This window comes from Micrasema longulum, unplaced genomic scaffold (assembly GCF_059751315.1).
Source record: "Micrasema longulum isolate JH-2025_06_02 unplaced genomic scaffold, ASM5975131v1 h1tg002775l, whole genome shotgun sequence".
In the NCBI taxonomy this organism is placed as follows: Eukaryota; Metazoa; Arthropoda; class Insecta; order Trichoptera; family Brachycentridae; genus Micrasema; species Micrasema longulum.
The window spans coordinates 124,527-144,795 of record NW_028279901.1 but is presented as its reverse complement, the minus strand read 5'-3'; the positions used below and the strand labels follow the sequence as shown (position 1 = coordinate 144,795).

The window sequence follows — 20,269 nt, the reverse complement described above, 5'->3', positions numbered from 1 at the left end:
TCACAATGAACACTGTTACATTCACCATTCTGCTCATGTTTGTACATCCATATTTCTTAATTCTTGATTTTCGTGAAAAAGAACTGAAACCTTTATTTGATGTGGGTTCCAAATTATTTCACCTGCTGGGAAACACTAAATGCTTTTACATTTTCATCCCTCTTGACTAGTACGGAATTTAACCCACTAGATATCTTCAATCTTAATAAACTCTCGGGTGTATGTCTACGGAGGTTTGAACGAACTCCAAAATATCATTAGCCTAATTTGTAAAACTCATAAATCCCCAACTTTCTTTTCTTTCGGGGTAGAATAAAATCAGGTTTTACTCCAGTAGCAATATTTTTTTTCCGTTTAATAATGCAATAGTTTTACACACATACAGAATATTTAAAGTCATAACAGAAAATGCAACAAATATAATTTTTGACCATTTGTGGATTTACATGGTGACAATATTTTGTTTGCAGAGCGATAAAAGTTATTTAAATAAAACACATAGTTACGACTTTTTTTCTTTATGAGAAAAATCAGCTTTAACATTTAAAGATAATTTAAAATTAGATGTTCAGATTGGTGATTAAATACTGCGCAAACAGCGGAGCGATAGTGTCGGGGTCGGCCGTCGACAGCGTCTGCTTGGCATAGATGAGGAACTGCCTCCTGAGGCGTGCGAGGCGAGCGGGTGGCGGGGGCGCGGCGGAGTCCAGTCCCTCTAAAGACCCCCGTGCCGCCCGTTGGCAAACCTCGCGAGTAGCGCCGTCCGCACGTTGCAGGAACGTAGTGGCAGACAGAGGAGCCTAGTAATGTTCAATTACTTTACTTTCAAAGTTCATTCATTTATATGCAAAAAATATATTATAAATAGTGTTTATTTTTTTATTAAAATAAAATCACGAATTCTAATGATAGATACAAATCACCAATAACTACTTGCTTAACCTTGAAGTAATTTATATTATAATCTGTGTTTGAGTAGTCAGCTCCCATGTAAACAAACAATATGGCTGAAATTCACGTGACCAAAAGGGCCCAGTTCTTCAATCGAAACTATTAATATCTCTTGCGCTCCTTTTTCAAAAGACTTTAATATTGAATATTTTCTTATAAATAATATGTAAAAGAAATAATATTAAATTACTTATTGATTTAAGTTAGTAGGTATACGTACAATGCGTAATTTTATAGACAATTTAATATACCAGACCAAAACAGAGATTTGATAAATCCTTATGGGTGAGTTTATAATGAAGGGATATTATTGTGATGTCAACTTAGTTGTGTAATGGTCAGCATGCTTGCCTACTATGCAAGAGGTCTCGGGTTCGATTTCCGACATGGTTGAAATGAAACATTTATTTAAAATATGTTTTTACACTACAATATTTCATAGTCCCTGGACTGGTACCTGAAGCGTAAGACTGACCATCTTACGTAACAAAAATAATCGAGATGCGCTCCGATTGATGTACCAATGTAGTGCCCTATACACTATTAGGTGCAGAAATAAAATATTTTTTATGATTATTGTGATTGGTCATTAGGCCGAATCGGTCAATGTATGGGAATTAAAAAATAAAAATAATTAAATGGGCATATGCGGGGAGGATTCTCTGTCATGTGCTTATCGCAAATATAAAATATAATCAAAAAACATTTACATTCAATATGGCCACAAAGCTCTTGAACTTATAAAAAAAGAAGTAAAATTACGTTTTTTTCCTAATGTTCATAAAATTACCTTTTTCCAATAATAAAAGAAATTGTTTGGATAGTTATACTTCTTTAACCCCCTCCTAAAAATTTTTAAACAAACCTCAAAAATGCCATATTTTCTACTGCCGCCAGGACACTAGACAGATACGGTGTTTCCGGTCGAGCAGGAGCTGCTTTTTTTTCTGCTACACTTCAAGATGTAGGATTACTTTCACAAAAAATACATCCAATGCTGTAGACAGAAACTAAATTCGTCGAGCTCTAGCAAAGAAAAGATTAACTCAATCATCGAAGTCATTATCAATAGATGATAATAATTTAGGTTTGTATTTTTATGGCCGTAAGGATAAAACATTGACTATGGTTGATGGATGACAAAAAATATGGATTGAAGAACATATAATCCTCATCAAAGAACCAAGATCCGAATGCATTGGCCACATTTCATTGAATGTCGGATATTCTGAAGCAATAACCCAAAAAAGTATTGCTTTTTTTCATTGAAGGAGATTGCTATTAAAAAATTGTTGCTGTTGGATGTGATGGTACGGCAGTCAATACAGGAACCAAAAGAGGTGTTATTCAACATCTAGAAATAAAACATCTAACTCAATGGCAAATCTGCCAATTACATGCCAATGAGCTCACTTTGCGTCACCTTATTCGGCATATTGACGGAACGAAGACTGGACCTCGGAAAGGCTCTAGATGGCTGTGAAAAACTTTATGCCGTTCTATTTGATTCCATTAACTGTGAATTACCTGCAGTAACAAATAAAAAAGACCTTAGATGAAATTAAAGATCAATTGTACCTACTGGAAATGTGTGAGGCTATCAGCTCCGGATTTAGCAATGAAAACCTTCCAAAGAGGAATACTGGTAAGATCGTACATTCTAGATGGTTGACTATTGCAAATCGGAAATAATGCTTTATATTTTAACAGTTAAACCATCTGAAATCTGTTAACCTTGATAACATTTATTTTAAAAGTTTATGTGGTTTAACATTAAGACTAAACCACTCGGAATTTTCGGAGCCAAGCATTTACATCAAACAATTGTGCTTTTTCGTTATTTTTCTAGTGATATAAAGGAAATAATTGATCCAGTTATACAAGAAAATGGATATTTTGGACACCCTGATAATGTTTTTTTCTGGCGATGTTAGCAGATGGTCGCAAACAAATTTGAAAGTTGGCACTCTGAAAGCCTGGCAAACAAATATGCCTTCAAAAGATATTCATATCTTTGAACTTTCTGTACTTGGTTTTTCTGCAATTGATTATGTCAATTTAATATTCTTGAGTATAATAAATTAAGCACCACTAATTAGATTTGTTTGTGATGATATTCTTTTGCATGCTATTGCCGACCAATCTGTTTTAGAAAAAGTCATACTACCCAAAATTAGTAAATATCCTTGTCATACTCAAGCTACAGAAAGATGCGTCAAAATTGTAACTGAAGCCTCGGTTGCTGTTTGTGGACCCATGAGATATGATGGTTTGATCAAAAATATTTTCAAATCAAGCAATATCATGCCTGTATTTGAGACAAAAAAACAATACCAAACAGGGTAATTTAGAAATACGTGGGTACTTTTCATAGGTTTATTTCTTGAAATTTATATGTTACTAGTACTTTTATTTAATTTTAAAATATTGTTTGTAATGTTTCAAATAAAGTAAAAGCATTGTTGTATTAAAAATATGAGTTTTAATTTTGTTTTTTGTAATTTGAAATATTGCCTAAAATACTTTAAAACTTTGTCCCCTTTGTGGCCATACTTAGAGTAAGAATATCAAAATAATAATTACACATATCAGATTGTGTGTTTATAGAACATCTTTCCCGAATATGGCCATTTCAAAAAAACAAAAACGATCCAGCCTATTGTTCAGTGTACGGGCGGATAAAAATACAGTTCTCTATGTAAAATTTAATCAGATTTTTAATATAGAAGCCACAGTTAGCTAGGTGTTCGTTAATTTGTCCCTACATAAGCAATATAAAATGGCAAGTCTGATACAACATCATCACTCTGCTTCTGCTGAGGACAAAATACTTATTTTTAATGAAAACTTTTACCGATAAAACCTATCAACATATTCATCACTCTTTTTGATACGACTTCGTCTTGTTAGATGACTGCATGCACGACTGTCGTTAAAAACAGTAATTAGCAAAAAATGGAAAAGTATAGCGAGTACTTTAAGCTTTACAAAAATATTTTTATTTCCCTTTCTGCTACTAAGCATAACTATATAAAAATAATATGAAAATATTTTTAAAATGTAAATGCCGGTATATTTTTTTCTTGATATATCAAAGATGCCGCGTTCTACATTAAATCAGGCGAATGAAATAACTGGTGGTCATATGTTAACCGTATTCTGTAAAAGGAAAACAGTATTTTTTTTAAAAAGAAAGTCTTTAAATAATATTTAAATGTTCAAGATATAAAATAAAGTGACATTTTGTATGGAGAAATAAGTTACTGTAATCGGCTAGTTTCTTATTTTACTAGAAACGGATTGGACACACTTTATCGATACTTGTATTTATTTTTCGAGTTAAATACGATCGCTGGCGATGATGTTGTTTCTTTTTCCATAAATACTGTTAGTATTTATTTATACTTTTACAATGTTTGAATTCTTTTTTTTTTTACAGAATAATGTTCCCTCACGTGCCGAGGGACACATTTTACAATAAGTGAAACATGCCTTATAAAACATTAATATCCATAATAAAATATAAAAGTAAGTCGTGCATAATCGCTTATATTGATCATTCGCCATTGGATAAAAGCCCCGAGCTGAATTCCGGATATGGTCAACATGAAACAATTGCTTAAAGGATCGTATCACCCTGTAATATTTTATTATTAAACTAGCACCTAAAGCATAAGACCAATCGCCTTACTTTATAGTAAATGGTAGCGATTAGCTGCATTTATTTTATTTTACAGCGCCTTACGATCCATCAGGTGCGGATAAGGCTTTGAAGATGCTTTTTTTTTTTTTAAATACGTTCAAAATGAACAGTTTGTCTGATTTGATTTTTTGACTGATTTTTAATTTCAAATGTAGAAAAGATGTATGAATACACAAAAAAAAAATAACCGGTATGACGTTCTAACCTCCCTGCCTACTCTTTTGTAGAAACATTATTATAGTTAGTTATAGTTTTTATAAATCTCTTATGCGCGCGGTTATTTAATATTTATGTGACGGAAAAGCACTAATAAATTATAAAATGTGAAATATAAAAATGCTAATTTACAAACTATTATTTTCATCGAGACGTAAACAAAATCAAACGTGAACAGGAGGTTAATTTGTTCGCTAGAGTTTATTAGATATCATGTCTTTTGCTGCTCAATACCAAAATTTAAAGTAATAACTTTATTAATAATTAATTGTAGAATAACTGATTAGGTCATTTATCCATTTTGTGTTAGAGGTCTGGTCCATTCTTGTTTTATTTGTATTTTTTTATCCATTTGCATTTTTTTCTTTTATGTATTGTGTAAATTCACAGTTTATAAATATAAACACTTACTTTAGAAATAAATTAAAACCCGCTAAGGGCGTTTAAAACATTTCTTATTTAAATAAATAAAAAACTTGTGCAAAGTAAAGTAAAACTTACCAATTGTTCCATAAAAAAATATTTTACAGTATTAACCATCTTTTTGTAAATAAAACAATTTATCTGTTTTCTGCAGGTGTGCAATATTATAATGTATAAAGAACATTATTATAAAATCCATAAGAGAAAATCATGTTAATAAACCAGCCAAAGCTTATTTAATTATTTGTTTCATCTGTGTTCTCCCTCTCAGCTCGTACGCACTCCGCGCAAGTAGACAAAAGAACGAAACGAACTAGAGACACAAATGACACAAAGATACGAATGATACGAAGATACAAATGATACGAAGATGCGAAAGATATGATGACCCGAATGAGTCGAATGAGCTAAAGATACATTCATTGAATTGAACTACTCAAAAGATTTGGTCACTTTGGTGAGGCAGATCATGTGATATGTGTCCTCTCAGTGACAGGGTCTTACCTGCCTCTATATGGGACCATAGGGATAGTGGTTGGGGAATATTAAAACAGTAGTTTACTCATTTTTATATGAAAATAATTTAAATAAGTAGCCAAATACGATCATAATATGAAGGCCAAGTACACACAAAGCATGTTGAGTTTTTTTTCGCATCATTTAAAAAGTTTGTTCGTATCCCATACCTTGAAATGGATCGTCACCAAATGACACTAACACCGTACTATATTTAGATGGCATTTGGTTATGTTAACAGAAAGCAAAGTTCTGGTAGTATGTTAGTTTTACTTTAAAGTAATCTGTCAAAATTAATGCAGTAATATTTTTTGCACATCATAAAGATCATTTTTTGAGAAAGCTTGTTTCAGAAATTAATACACTTATAAATATTAAGAAATAATTTAAACATGTATTTTTTATTTAATATTTTTTAGTGTTATATTTTCTCAATTTTTTAAATTGCTTAATTTTTTATTTTGTTTTGCATTTTTTGTTTCTTTTTTATGTTATTTTGTAAACTTGCCAAACACAAGAGCCAGACTCTTTTTTGGCAAGTTCAACCTTAAGTGTTTCATTTTTTTCCTGAATGTATTGTTTATTTATGCTAATAAAGGTTTTAAATAAAAAATAATTTTAAAAATGTATGTCGGCAATCATCAGTAGAAAAGTAAAATCAATAGATCATCAAAAGAAATCTGATCATTCAAGATTAATTCTCCGGCACTACGAACTACAACATACTAAGTTTTATAAGTTTAAATGTACCATCTAGAAACCCGAGACAAAATCAACCTTTTCAAACAGAAAACCATACTTTATTTCATTTTAATTATTTATTGGCAATTCTTGATGGAATTCCATTGTAATGATGTAATAACTTATATTTACATATAAGTTATTAATTTAAAAAATACTTGGTACACTTCCACTTATTTATTTTGACCAATTAGCGCTTTCACCCTCTAATGGGCATCTTCATATATACGAACTAACATGTACTTGTCCTGGTTCGTATATAGGACAAAGCGGGAGAGCTATTAAATATAGAGTGAAAGAACATTTAGCTTCACATAGATTAAATAATGACTTATCAAACTATGCATCACATTTAAATGAATTTAAACATACTTTTGATAAAGAAAAAAACATAAAAATTTTACATGTAGGACATAAGCGAAGTCATCGGTTGCAGTCTACTAAAATCAGACATAGACTTTGTCACTAGAATCAGCCCTAAAAAACTCGATTCAGATGGAGAAACTAGAAGAAATAAACCAAGAAATATTCTATTAAAACTAACAAAAAGATATTTAAAGGAAGATCTTCTATCAGGTGTTAAAGCCAAGAAAGGAATAACTACCTCGGATCTTAACATCTCTGGTGAACAATGTAAAATTTACTTTTCTGACCATCTGACCCCTATTAACCAACAATTATTGAAGGAAGCGAAAACGTTTTCAAGAGAAAAAAACATAAAATTTTGTTGGGTAAAAAATTCCAAAATATTTATTCGACTAAACGATACTTCTCCATTACATTTAATTACGAAATCTTCAGATATGGAGAAAATAAAACTATAAAAAGGAAATTCCCCTCTTTTTTCCAAAAATATAATGTTATACATGGATCCTCATTCTTGATTAATTTCATTATCATATTATGTATCTTATTATTGTCAAACGATAATGATAGTGTTCATCACACATATATTTTCACTTTATTAATTATTTTTTATATCCAATACTCATATTTCATGCACCTATGTGGAACATTTCGAATTATTCCTCATAACGAAGTGATTACAACCTTATTATTTTTATTGATTCTCATATTTTGTATAATATTACTATTCCTAACTGAAAAGGTCATCTTGATTTCTTTTCAATTTTTTGTTCTACACTATTATTTTGTATCTCAAAGGGCACGACTCTAAAATTATATTACCAAAATGTTCGTGGACTACGAACTAAAACTAATCTTCTTTTCAACTCAATTTTAAATAATGAATATGATGTGATAGTACTGACAGAAACATGGCTATGCAGTAGCATCAGCAACCGAGAAACATTTGATGATAGGTATACCGTTTTTAGGAGAGATAGAAATTATGCAGAAACAGGTCAAAAATTTGGTGGCGGCGTGATTATAGCTGTCCGAAAGATTCTTTTACCAGACAGTCATTTAAATTGGTCAACTATAAATGAAGATTTATGGGTTTCAATTCCAACTTATTCCAAACATAATATATTCATATGTTCTACATACTTACCCCACTGTCGTTATCATCTTGAAGATATAAAACGCCACTTTGAGAATGTTTCTAGTATTATGTACAAATATCCTGATGATTTATTCATTCTACTAGGAGACTATAATGTACCTAATATAAATTGGAAATCTAATTCTGAGGTTAATTACCTTTCTCCGTGTGAATTTAACGATTCACTTAGCACTAATTTAATTGATAAAATAAACTTTTTGAATCTCAAGCAATTTAATTCCCAAAATAATAGTAATAATCGCATACTTGATCTCATTTTAAGTAACAGTGACCTGTGCAATGTAATAACCTGCGACGATCCTCTCGTTACAGAAGATGTTCATCATAAATCACTTTGTATTGATATCACTGCTAGAATAGAATCAAATGACGCAAAAAGTGGTTCTAGACTTAAATTTTCATATCATTCGGCAAATTATATAGCAATAAATGAACTACTCTCGGAAGTAAATTGGAACGATAAATTTGAGGGACTAGATATAGAAAAAGCGACATCAGTATTTTACTCCATACTTAATGATGCAGTGACTTTATTTGTACCAACTAAGACGGTGAAATCTTGTGAAAAATTTCCAAATTGGTATTCCGCATCACTAATAAAAATAATAAATGAAAAACTTAAATACTATAAAAAATGGAAAACTTATAAAAACCTTGCAGACTATAAAACATTTTCTCTTCTCCGTTCACGCCAGAAACAAGAAGCCAAAAATTGTTATGACCAATACATTGATCAAACTGAATTAACTATTCAGAAAAATCCTAAACAATTTTGGTCATTCGTTAAATCGAAAAAATCTCTAAGTTATTATCCAACTGAAATGTTTCTTCATGATACAAAGAGTGATAACGTGCAAAGCAGTTGCGAGTTATTTTCTACCTTCTTTCAGTCTGTTTTTATTAATAACGACATTGATTTACCTATTGTGGACTCTAGAAATGTCATTGACATTCAAACTGTAACATTTAATTCTAAATTAGTTCTTAAATATTTAAATGATCTAGATCCTTCAAAAGGCGCAGGACCTGACGGATTTCCTACGTTTTTCATAAAAAGATGTGCAACGCAATTGGCATGTCCGTTGTCATATCTTTATAACCTATCATTAAAAGAAGGTAAATTTCCAATGTGCTGGAAGAAATCTCACGTTACTCCTGTCCATAAAACTGGTGATCTACACAATATTGAAAATTATAGACCCATATCTAAAATTTCAATTTTTAGCAAATTAATGGAAAAAATCATCACTGAACAAATTTCTCCAGCGGTGAAGCACTTCATTGATCCAAACCAACACGGTTTCTTTAAAATGCGAAATGTTTCTACTAATCTTGCTGAATTTACAGATAGGGTTCTAAACGTAATGGGCAGCCGACATCAGGTCGACGCTCAGTATACAGATTTTAGCAAGGCTTTTGATAAAATCAGTCACAAAATCCTTCTTCACAAATTAAAATGTTATGGCTTTCACGGTAATCTACTACGTTGGATTGAATCTTATTTAAAGTATCGCCTCCAATCAGTTGCACTATTAAACTATCAGTCTTCATTTAAACAATGCTATTCCGGTGTACCCCAGGGATCCCACTTGGGTCCATTATTGTTTATTCTTTATATTAATGATATGGGTAACGTCTTTAAATTTTCCGAATACAAAATATTTGCCGATGACACAAAAATATACAAGAAAGTTACTTCCCTACAAGATTGTCTTGATATGCAAGAAGATCTTGAAAACTTCTCTACTTACTGTGCAAATAATCAGCTCATATTAAATCCGCTTAAATGCAAAACAATTACCTTTACGAGAATAAAAAATCCGATAGATTATTCGTATTCTCTATCGGGTACAGTCTTGCACCGTGTCCAAGAAATACGAGATCTAGGTGTAGTTCTGGACTCAAAAATGACATTTCAATCACATATTGATAAAATTATTGAAAAAGCATATAAAATGTTAGGTTTTATTATACGAGTATCTAAGCCTTTTAAAAATGATCTAACAATAAAAAATCTTTATTATAGTTATGTAAGAACCCATCTTGAATTTGCGTCTATCGTTTGGAATCCACAATACATTACTTATATTGACAGGCTGGAGAAAGTACAAAACAAATTTTTAAAACATTTGAATTTCCGATGCTCTCTTATATTTCCAAATCATGACTTATCTGGACGTTTTCACAAACTGATTAACCTCGAAAAAAGGAGAACATTAATGGACCTCACATTCCTCTATAAAATTATTAACAGTCTAGCTGATTCATCCCAGCTCCTAAATAAAATTCAAATTAACTGTCCATCACGTGCCCTACGAAATCACCCAACCTTTAGAATACCTAGTGTCAATACGAACTATTGCCAGAATTCGTTTTTACACAGATCGTGTTCCACTTTTAACAGCTTTTTTAACCATATAGATATATATCATACAGGATTACAATTATTTAAAAATAGTGTATTGAAAACTTTTGAATAAAACTCCGGTTGGTCCCTTTTTCTCTTATATCACTCAAATTACATACATTCATATTATTATTATAAATTAAATTTCTCTTTTGAAATTTTGTATTACTTCTAAAATCGCTTTAATGAAATTTTATCGACTTTTCTTGGTTTAAAATCTTCTCCTTAGATTGCTTTTTCAAATTTTAAATGATTACTTGCCATACTTGTTATTCCTTCTTTATTTTTTCTTTTTTCTCTGCTGCCATTGGCATGTTTTTATACTTGTTATACTTTTAAACTACTTTTAATTACTTATATTATATATGTTAATAAAATCAATATATTGCTGCTCTTACTATAATGTGTCATTAATTTTGAAGATGTTTTTTAAATTGACCTAAATTTAAATTTACTGTCTTATATTTCACTTAAAGATTCTTCTCATCGTTTCTTTGAATCTCTTAAAATAAATATGTGTTTATGTTTTTCCTTTTTAAAAAAAAAAAAAAATGTTATTACTATTTTATTTTATTTTTACATCTGAGTATTTTTTTCATTCTTTATTTCCATTCTTAATTCTTAATTACTCTTACAAGTTTTCTTCATTTTTAATATTATTTCCATTTGTAAATAGTCACTACAAACTACAAACCTTAAAATATATTTTTTTTTCACTTAAATTTAAATATTTAAACAACTTTCATTTATGTTTTCTTTTTCCTTCTCTTTTTTATACTTTCATAATTAACATTAGATTTAATTGCTTTTTAATATGGAAACTTCACTGGTCCATTAGAATTAAGTCCAATTGTGTAAAATATTAAACTTTGTAACTGTACTGTATGTTTCCTGAATAAAAGAAAATAAAAATAAAAAAAAATAAATAAAGGTCAAAAGTTAGATAGATTAGAAATTTTAGAAATAAATAGGATAAAAAATAATAGCGATAGAATAAAAAATAAGAGCGATAGAATTTTAATAAATCAGCAGATAGAATTTAAAAACTCACCCTTATTAGCCCCCTTAGTTAGACCCTGTACATTGTAATAAAACAATAAATATTTTTCATAACATAGAATATCCTCTTAAAGTACACCGCCAACGCGTGTTTCGATCATTTGTCTCACTCTATTCCATTGCAATATTGCGTATTGTATTTTTTTCAACTTATTTTTAAATGTACCTACACTTAAGATAATATTTAGTGTTATATAAATTATCCATACACTGTATAATATTCACCAGTCTGAAGATGCCCATTAAAGGGTGAAAGCGCTAATTGGTCAAAATAAATAAGTGGAAGTGTACCAAGTATTTTTTAAATTAATAACTTATATGTAAATATAAGTTATTACATCAGAAAACCATACAACTAAATACAGGTTTTACTTTTCTTTACACAAAATCCTTAGGTTTGTTGATGATAATTTGTATTGGGTTATAGTTTATAGTAGACCACTGAAGATTTTATATTGATTTCTATTTTATGATTTAATTTTTTTATTTCTGCTTAAAAATATTTATCTTTGCACAAAAAATTATTTGAATTTTAAACAACAAAAATTTAAATTGATAAATTTGGAATAAGTAACCGGTTTCATCGCTTTTGCAACATTTTCGAGACTAGGCGATGAAACTAGTCATTGGCTCATTGGTTATTCCAAATCTGTGTTTTTTTTTTTTGCAATAAAACTGGAATGTTTTGATTTCATTTGTATTCAGATTAGTTATTTACCATTAGAATATATCATCGGTTGACAGGTAAAACTCATTAAGTGCAGATTTATGGTAGTGACTTTATGTTAGTGACTTTATGGTAGTGACTTTATGTCACTACCATAAATCTACTGTTCTTTATTTTTTAACAATCTCAAGAGATTCATCCAAGAATGAAAAAAACACTTTCTCCGTTATGCGATCCAAAAAGGTGCTTATGATTGTGTAATTTCTAGTTGTGTCTAATAGCTTTGCAAACATAAAGTCACTTTATGATAAAACTGTATTTACCCGTCGACGATATGTAGATGCCTATTAAAAAAATTATGGACTCTAATTTACTCTCTCTTCACCCACATGCACAACACGAGCTCGGTGCATGCTATAATGTCTGCCACATTTGTCTTGCCACATTTGTCTTGATGAGGTAAGTCAGATTAGTATGAAAGAAATTATCAGTGTTGTCAAATGTATGCGGAATGGTAAAGCGCAAGGGTATGACTGTATTGCAGCAGAGTTTATTAAGTCGGGTGGCAAATTAATTCTCACATGGCTACATAAACTTTTTAACTTGTGTCTCAAGGAGGAAAGGACTCCACCTGATTGGAGGAGGGCAGTTGTTATGCCGTTATACAAGGGAAAGGGTTCTAAGGTGGAGTGGGGGAATTACAGAGCTATCAGTCTTCTGAGCGCTGTCGGCAAAATGTATGGAAGAATACTGATAGAAAGAGTAAGAAACGTGACCAAGGAGAAAGTATGGGATATACAGAATGGATTTATGAATGGTAGAGGATGTATGGATCAAATATTTGCATTACGCAATATGACAGAAAAGTTTTTGGCGAAAAACCAGAAGCTTTTTTGCGCTTTTGTTGATTTGCAAAAAGCATTTGATCGAGTTGATAGGAAAAAATTATGGATGGTTCTATCGGAGTATGGAGTGAGTGACAACCTTGTCCGCGCTATTGCTTCCTTGTACAAAGATAGTGTAGCGTGTGTAAGGGTAAATGGGTCATTAACTTCCTGGTTTGACATCCCTAAAGGAGTCAAACAGGGATGTGTAATGTCACCGTGGTTATTCAACATATACATGGATAAATGTATGAAAGAATTGAAAAGTATGGATGTGGGAGCGAAAATGAGTAATCTTATTGTCAGTTGCCTTCTGTACGCCGATGACGCAGTCCTCCTAGCTGACAGCGAAGAGGAACTGCAATCCTTGGTTACAAAGGTTTACGAAGTGTGCAAGGAGAGTGATTTGCTAATGAATGTGCAAAAGTCGAACGTCATGGTCTTTGAGAGAAATGTAACTATGACTGAATGTAATATTGTAGTAAATGGAGATAGTTTGAAACAGGTCGAAGAATTTGTATATCTGGGTAGTATGTTTACTAGAGATGGAAATATGGACAAGGATATTGAAAGGAGGGTTAGTGCCGGTAAAAGAGTTAATGGTGCCTTAAAGTCTGTCGTAGCAAATAAGTGTCTATCGCAAGAGGCTAAATTAGCAGTTCATAATGGAGTTCTGGTACCAACCCTAATGTATGGAAGCGAAGCATGGAGTTGGAAAAAAAGGGACGAAAGTAGACTGAATGCTGTTGAAATGCGATCCCTCAGGCGAATGTGCGGAAAAACAATGTATGATAGGTGCCCTGATGTCGAAATTAGAGCAGAATGCAAGGCTGAGTTAAGCATTATCGACAAAATTAAGAAAGGTCTTTTGCGATGGTTCGGTCATGTGGAGCGAATGAATGATGAAAGAATGGCTAAAAAGATTTATGATGCGAATGTGTCTGGTTGTAGAAGTCGAGGAAGGCCGAGAAAGACATGGCATGATCAAGTACAACAAATTCTTGAAAGTGGTCATGTGAAAAGTCGGAATAATCGACGTGCGTGCATGAGAAGATGTATGAATGTGAAGGAAGCAAAGGAAGTGTGCCAGGACAGAGTGGTGTGGCGTTCTATCCTCTCTGCCTACACCTCCAGGGAAATGGCGTGATGGTTAGTTAGTTAGTTAGTTACATTTGTCTAGATGGTCTGTAAAATTAACACCTGCAACCCATGGGTCAGTTTTACAGATTTAGCTAAGTTCGTAATATCGAAATGAAAATTATTCTGATGACTGGAAATAAATTAAATTATAAAAAATGAAATTTTTAAATAATAAATAAACACTATTTTTTTCACATTGTTTTGCAATAACTGCATACCTACATTTTTGTTTATTAAAAAATATCAATGTTTAATAATAGCTATGAATACCTACTATTACAAAATAATACCCGTATGCAGAGACAAAACTTAAAGTGAGGAAAGTACATTCTAATTTCAAATGCAGAGTATAACTCGAAGTTGAAGAAAATAGAATGTACTTTCCTCACCTTAAGGTTTGTCTCTGCATACGGGTATAAGGCTCTAACAACTAATTTAGTATATTGTCATCAAGAACTAAGAAGCCGGCATTGGCATGTAAGTACCAATTAAAGATACAGAACGTATATGTAGGTACCTAATCTACCGCGGAGATAAGGACACAACAATAGCCAATGAACGAACTATATGAACTAGAGATACAAATGACACGCAGATACGAAGATGCATTTATTTCGGCACTCTTCTCGTTCGCGAACGAGATGTGAGAAACGTATCTCTAGTTCGATGTTTCCGACCTTGTCAGTATGATCGGGTCGTTCGCGAACTAGACAACTCTAGTTCCATGCCCACAATAAGACACAATATTTATTTTTTTTAAACTTGATCATTTTTACAAAAATAATACTAAATACGCAAAAAGGAACTGAACCCAGAAAGCCACTACACTACCACTATACGGAATAGCTAAAAGTATATACATTCTGTGTGCTGAGATTAGGCGGGGGCGGTGTCCGTTGGAAGAGAGCGGCGTCGATCTGTCGAAGCGCTTGTAGCTCTGTTTCCCCATTCTCCTCTCCCCACACGACCAGAGGACTGTCCCACCGGTGCTGCGCAACGGGCTCCTCAAACCTGCAATTGTAACGGGAGAAGCTCGACATTAGCCAGATTCTCTGCATGACTGTGTTAAAGTAATAGAGAAATGGACAAACCTGTTCACAAGAGCGTGGAAAACCTCCTTGTTGTACGGGGAGATGGACTCGTTGTTGCTCCACGCAACATCTATGTTTGCAATACAAAATACAGTACATTGGGTAGTCTTGGCAGCTTTTGATGCGCAGTATAACTCGTAACGAAAACCTGTTCAATTCAAAATAACTTTAAAATATTAATATTTATTACAAACATTTAGCTTTATCCTACAAAGCCTAATTATTCAAATATTAATGGTAACCCTACTGCAACACGGTAGATAAGTTCCTATAAAATGCTGTGTTTTATGAGACTCGCAGCTACTCATAATATGTACAAAAAGGAGGTTAGGTTCCAAAAAAATTATTTAGTATTACAAAAGTATTTTTCGGTTAATATAATTTTAATAAAAAATTAACATAATATTTATTTGTCTAACAGTAAAAAATGACTTTTTCAATTTGTTAAATCTCGATTGAATTATTTTCTTCCTCATCGCTGCTCGATACAACTAACCGTAAATGATTTTTCTGTTGAATGATAATATCGACAGTGAAAATGAAAAACTTTCCCTAAGGAACAACATGTTGTAAACTTTACAGAAAAGAAAATTAAAGTTTTTTTTGAATTAATAAAAAAACCTAATTTTAAACTTTTATTTCAGTCATGTAGAAATCATGCCAAAATAAAAGATAGGTATATGAGATGTATTGAAAAAAAAAACCAAAAAAACTGTAATTGGCTTTTCTGTAAAGCTGCTACATGTAGCAGTGTTAGAGCGAAACCATGTTGTTAGAGAGTTTGTTATTTCTATTACCCTTTTGGGTTACCTGTAGTTTTATAATTACTCATTAAAATGCATTCATTTAAAATTGTGATGAAATGAATTGTCGCCTAGTATTAAACTCCGCGAGATTCACTTTAATAAAAAATGAAATACTTGATTCAATAATTTATTTTTTCAATCTCCGGTACATTTTAGCATAATTTGGGACAAAAAATTACATTTACTATCAAAACCCGCCACATTTTCGATGCATACAAGGTACAGTGTGTGCACAGATACTTCATAATATGTAGACTGGTTAGCGGCGAGCAGTGGACGAGGACAGCGCAGAACCGGGAAGAGACTGGGAGACCCATGTCCTGCAGTGGACCAACACGGGCTGATTATGATAAAGATGATGGTGGTTTTTAGATAGGTAAGCTGCTAAAATATTCATAAAAATATGACCAGAGGTGGTGTAGGCACATTCTGAAGAATGGTTATTTTTATTCAATAATTACTTATATAATATAATGCTTGCGGCTTCTTCAGTTAGAATATTTCCCGACTCAAAACGAATATTTTAAAAAAAGACATTAAGTAAAAAAAAACATTTTTGAACAAGAAATAGGAAGTGGGTTAAACATAAATCTTTTTTAAAAAATCTTAAATAAGTTGTTCTGATAGGAACTTGAATCCCGACATTCCACAAAAGAGCACTCTCCACGTCCAGCTATTCCAGGTCCCGATTTAATTTATTTACACTTTTACAACGTTTGTATTCTTTTTTTATACAGAATAATGTTCCCTCACTGGGGTGTCCCGTGCCGAGGGAGACATTTTACAAAAAGTGAAACATGTCTTAAATTAGTTAGTTAACATAATAATAAAATAAAAAACGTAATTAATCTAATTAACTTAATTATCATTAACATAATAAGCAATATAAACTAAAATAATCATAAAAAACATAACCAACTCATATAGACCTGTAGATCGAATTTCATAAACAGCACACAAATTTTACCTATTTGGCTTGATCCACTAATCGATCCGTGCGCAACCCACCTCCACTATCCATTTCTTAATAGCAATTTTATATTGTGAGTACTTACTAATTGTCCTTATGGATAATGGAAGTAGATTGTACACTTTAACCGAGTTGTAGGCCAATCCTCTTTGACCGAAGGTTGTATTAATCTTTAATTGTTCTTGCAGCATCAGGATGGAGTATCTAGTAACTCTTGTACTTGTGAAAGGAGTTATGGAAGGTAGAGAATAATGTTTGTGTGCATATAGTAACAAAGCTTTTACGTAAAGTTGTTTTATAGATGTTACATGAAGATTTACGAATATACCGAGGGAGCTAGTTCTGATTAGGACTCTTAAGATATTTTTTATTAAAGCTTTTTGTGCAATTGTTTTTATTGATTCATATTTTTTTGCTTACAAACTATACTTAATAATAAAAATAATGTGACCTCACTGGAGTTTCCGTGCCGAGGACACTTAACAATATACTTTTTTGAAATTACATTTAAGAATAAACAAAGAAGACTAACTTAAAAAACAAACATAATTAACAAATATTCAGATAGTTTTAAAAACAAAGTATTTATGTACACCTATATTATTTATATTACAAAACACACAATGAAAATAACAAAAACCTAACATAAGCTATACAGTTGTGGAGCAGTTGATTCAATATTGGTATGGGCGAATGAGACAATCCATTTTACTTCTACCTAGCTCCACTATCCATTTTTTTATAGCCTTTTTAAACATTTTCTTGTTACTAATTGTTTTAATAGATAGTGGAAGTAGGTTATAGATTTTAATTGAATAATACTCAAAATCCCTTTGTCCGAAAGTGGTATTAGTTTGTATTTGTTTAAGTTGTCTATGTGTTGAGGATCTAGTGATTATATTATTTGTATGTGTAAGAGTAGTTTTTGAATCTATAAGTGAGTATTGATTTAGCGTATTCGTTTGATCAGTGTGTCATTTTTATATCCCCATCCAATTATTTGGACAAAAATACTATCTTATTCTTTAATGTTTCGGCATGTATATTTTTCTTACTTATGATTATCAATTGTGATTGTTTAAAACACCTTTTGAGTATGATAAAAACTGATACATTTCAAAGTATTTCGTACCAAGTATTTCAGTGAATAAATAATTAATAATAGCTTGTATGGTAAAGTGTAACTTGTAATACAGGTTTTACTATTTTACAGATTTCCTTATAATTTGAGTGTCCACAGTGCAACGCAACGCAAGTGTATAAATTGCCCATACTAACTTCTTCATTTTATCTCTCTTTCTAAATATGAGCATTTTGCTGCATTTAGTAGATAGGTAGCAACATTAAGTAAAACACAAATTCGTATTTTTTTATCATTTGAAATATATTGTGTAGATTAAAAAAAGTTGATAGTACTTTATTATTGACATAATGCGACCTACCTTTAATATAATTTCCGGAATCCAAAATAACAACATCTTCTTTATCAATCAGTCGCATCACTTCAGATTTCAAAACGCCGCGAATGAGTTTTTCTTTCTGAGAATCCGCATAAAAAGCGTTCTTCTCAAAACCAGCTCTGTTTAGTTCATCGAGTTCTGATATAATGCAAGTATTTTTATTATGACTTTCTAAATATTCCTTAATCTTTAGAGCTTTAGTGCTCTTTCCGCTTTTGGGAATACCACACATGATGACTAGAGGCATTTCAGTATTATTTCAATTCGGGATTTGTAGGAAAAAAACATAAATATGGTGTTAGCTTTTGGAACAGATAAGGTTTCCTTAAAACTTTATATCATAAAGTATCCCAATAATCCATGCAACACATGCTCTTCACTTTAAGCAAATAGTAAACGCACGTTTTCGACAAATATGAATAGTAAAAACATTGAACTTTCAGTTATTACCGTAGAACGAAGATACAGCAAACGATATTACAAAACACTGACTACTTAATAATAAATAGCTGAATTTTGCTCTCAATGGCACAGTCTAAAAACGAAACATTCTGTCTACAAAATCAACAATGATGAAGAATTCAGGAAGACGTTCCAGAGTCAAAAGTCAAAAGATATCGGTACGGCACATGCGGACGCGAGTTAAAGCCAACAGCTGACATGAGCTGACAGCTGCTGTCAAAATTATTTTATTTAGGGCTACGTTCATACGTTCATTGTAGTTCATGTCTATTCAAGCATGGGTAATGGGTGGAGCGTACATTTTTTTTTCCTCTTCAATGTCCAAAATATTCATAAACAGAGAATTTTCTCACACATTATTTTCGAACATGTGAGGCGAACGTATTTCCGCGGTATGGATATCCTGCGGCTATTCTCACCGAATAGACCGAAGCTATGGAACGATGGCAAACGTCGCACTGGACCACCGCAAATCATCACCCGCGAGCGAATCCTGTAGAAAGATGGAATCAGGAGATTCCGAAAAGTTTGCCTATATATTGTATGGCTATCCATGAGATCTTTACGCAGTCGGCAAAACGATGAGACGGGTTTCACTCTTAATCAAGCTTTCTACGGTTATGAATCACGAAGCCCAGGTGAGGGGCGATTATTGCGATCAACGGAGGAAAATCGTAATAGGGCCCAATTTGACCACAGTAGAATGGATGAAGAGATTCATTAGACACAGCAAGCGTACCAAGAACAATCCCAGATAGCACTTTAAACTTGCCTCAAGCTTGTTTCAAGTTTGAAGTATCAAGAGTTCAAGCTTGACCCAAGTTTGAGATTGCAGCTCTGTAAACTTGAGACAAGTTTAAAGCATTTCAGTCAGTGCGGACGTGTTCAGTCCTGTTTTTAAGTGTTTAGTGAAAATAGTTTGGTGCTCGGAAAATCAGTTGGAAAATTTGGAAAATCTCCTGGAAAATAGGGAAATCTGTGATAGTTTAACTTTCTTGGAAAAGCTAGGAAAAATTCGAGGAAATCCAGGAAACCGAGTTTTCCGAGCTTTCTGTTCTGACCTCCTTTCAAGTCCTTCTTGCTTTCGGGTTTCGCGTCTGCCCTAGCGAAATTACTCGCCCGTTTACGTCCTAAAGTTTCGAGTTCTCAAGCGAAATCAGCTCTTATCTCAATATGGCTAGCAAACCTCTCCGTACGAGTTTCGGCTTCAAGATTCCAGCTAGTGGATCTCGATCGGCACCAGGATCT

At 32.2% G+C, this 20,269-nt stretch overlaps 1 protein-coding gene across 1 annotated transcript; it reads right to left on the bottom strand.

The window, feature by feature from the left end:
* Positions 1-505: 505 nt before the first annotated feature.
* On the bottom strand, positions 506-19,300 carry LOC148271602 (protein KTI12 homolog). Its single transcript, XM_088241193.1, has 4 exons — positions 18,542-19,300; positions 15,324-15,471; positions 15,093-15,243; positions 506-800 (listed from the first exon to the last, which is right to left on the bottom strand). Exons 1-4 carry the CDS (start codon positions 18,804-18,806, stop codon positions 561-563), a joined length of 804 nt encoding a protein of 267 aa, XP_088097319.1. The 5' UTR covers positions 18,807-19,300; the 3' UTR covers positions 506-560.
* Between the last annotated feature and the right edge of the window lie 969 nt (positions 19,301-20,269).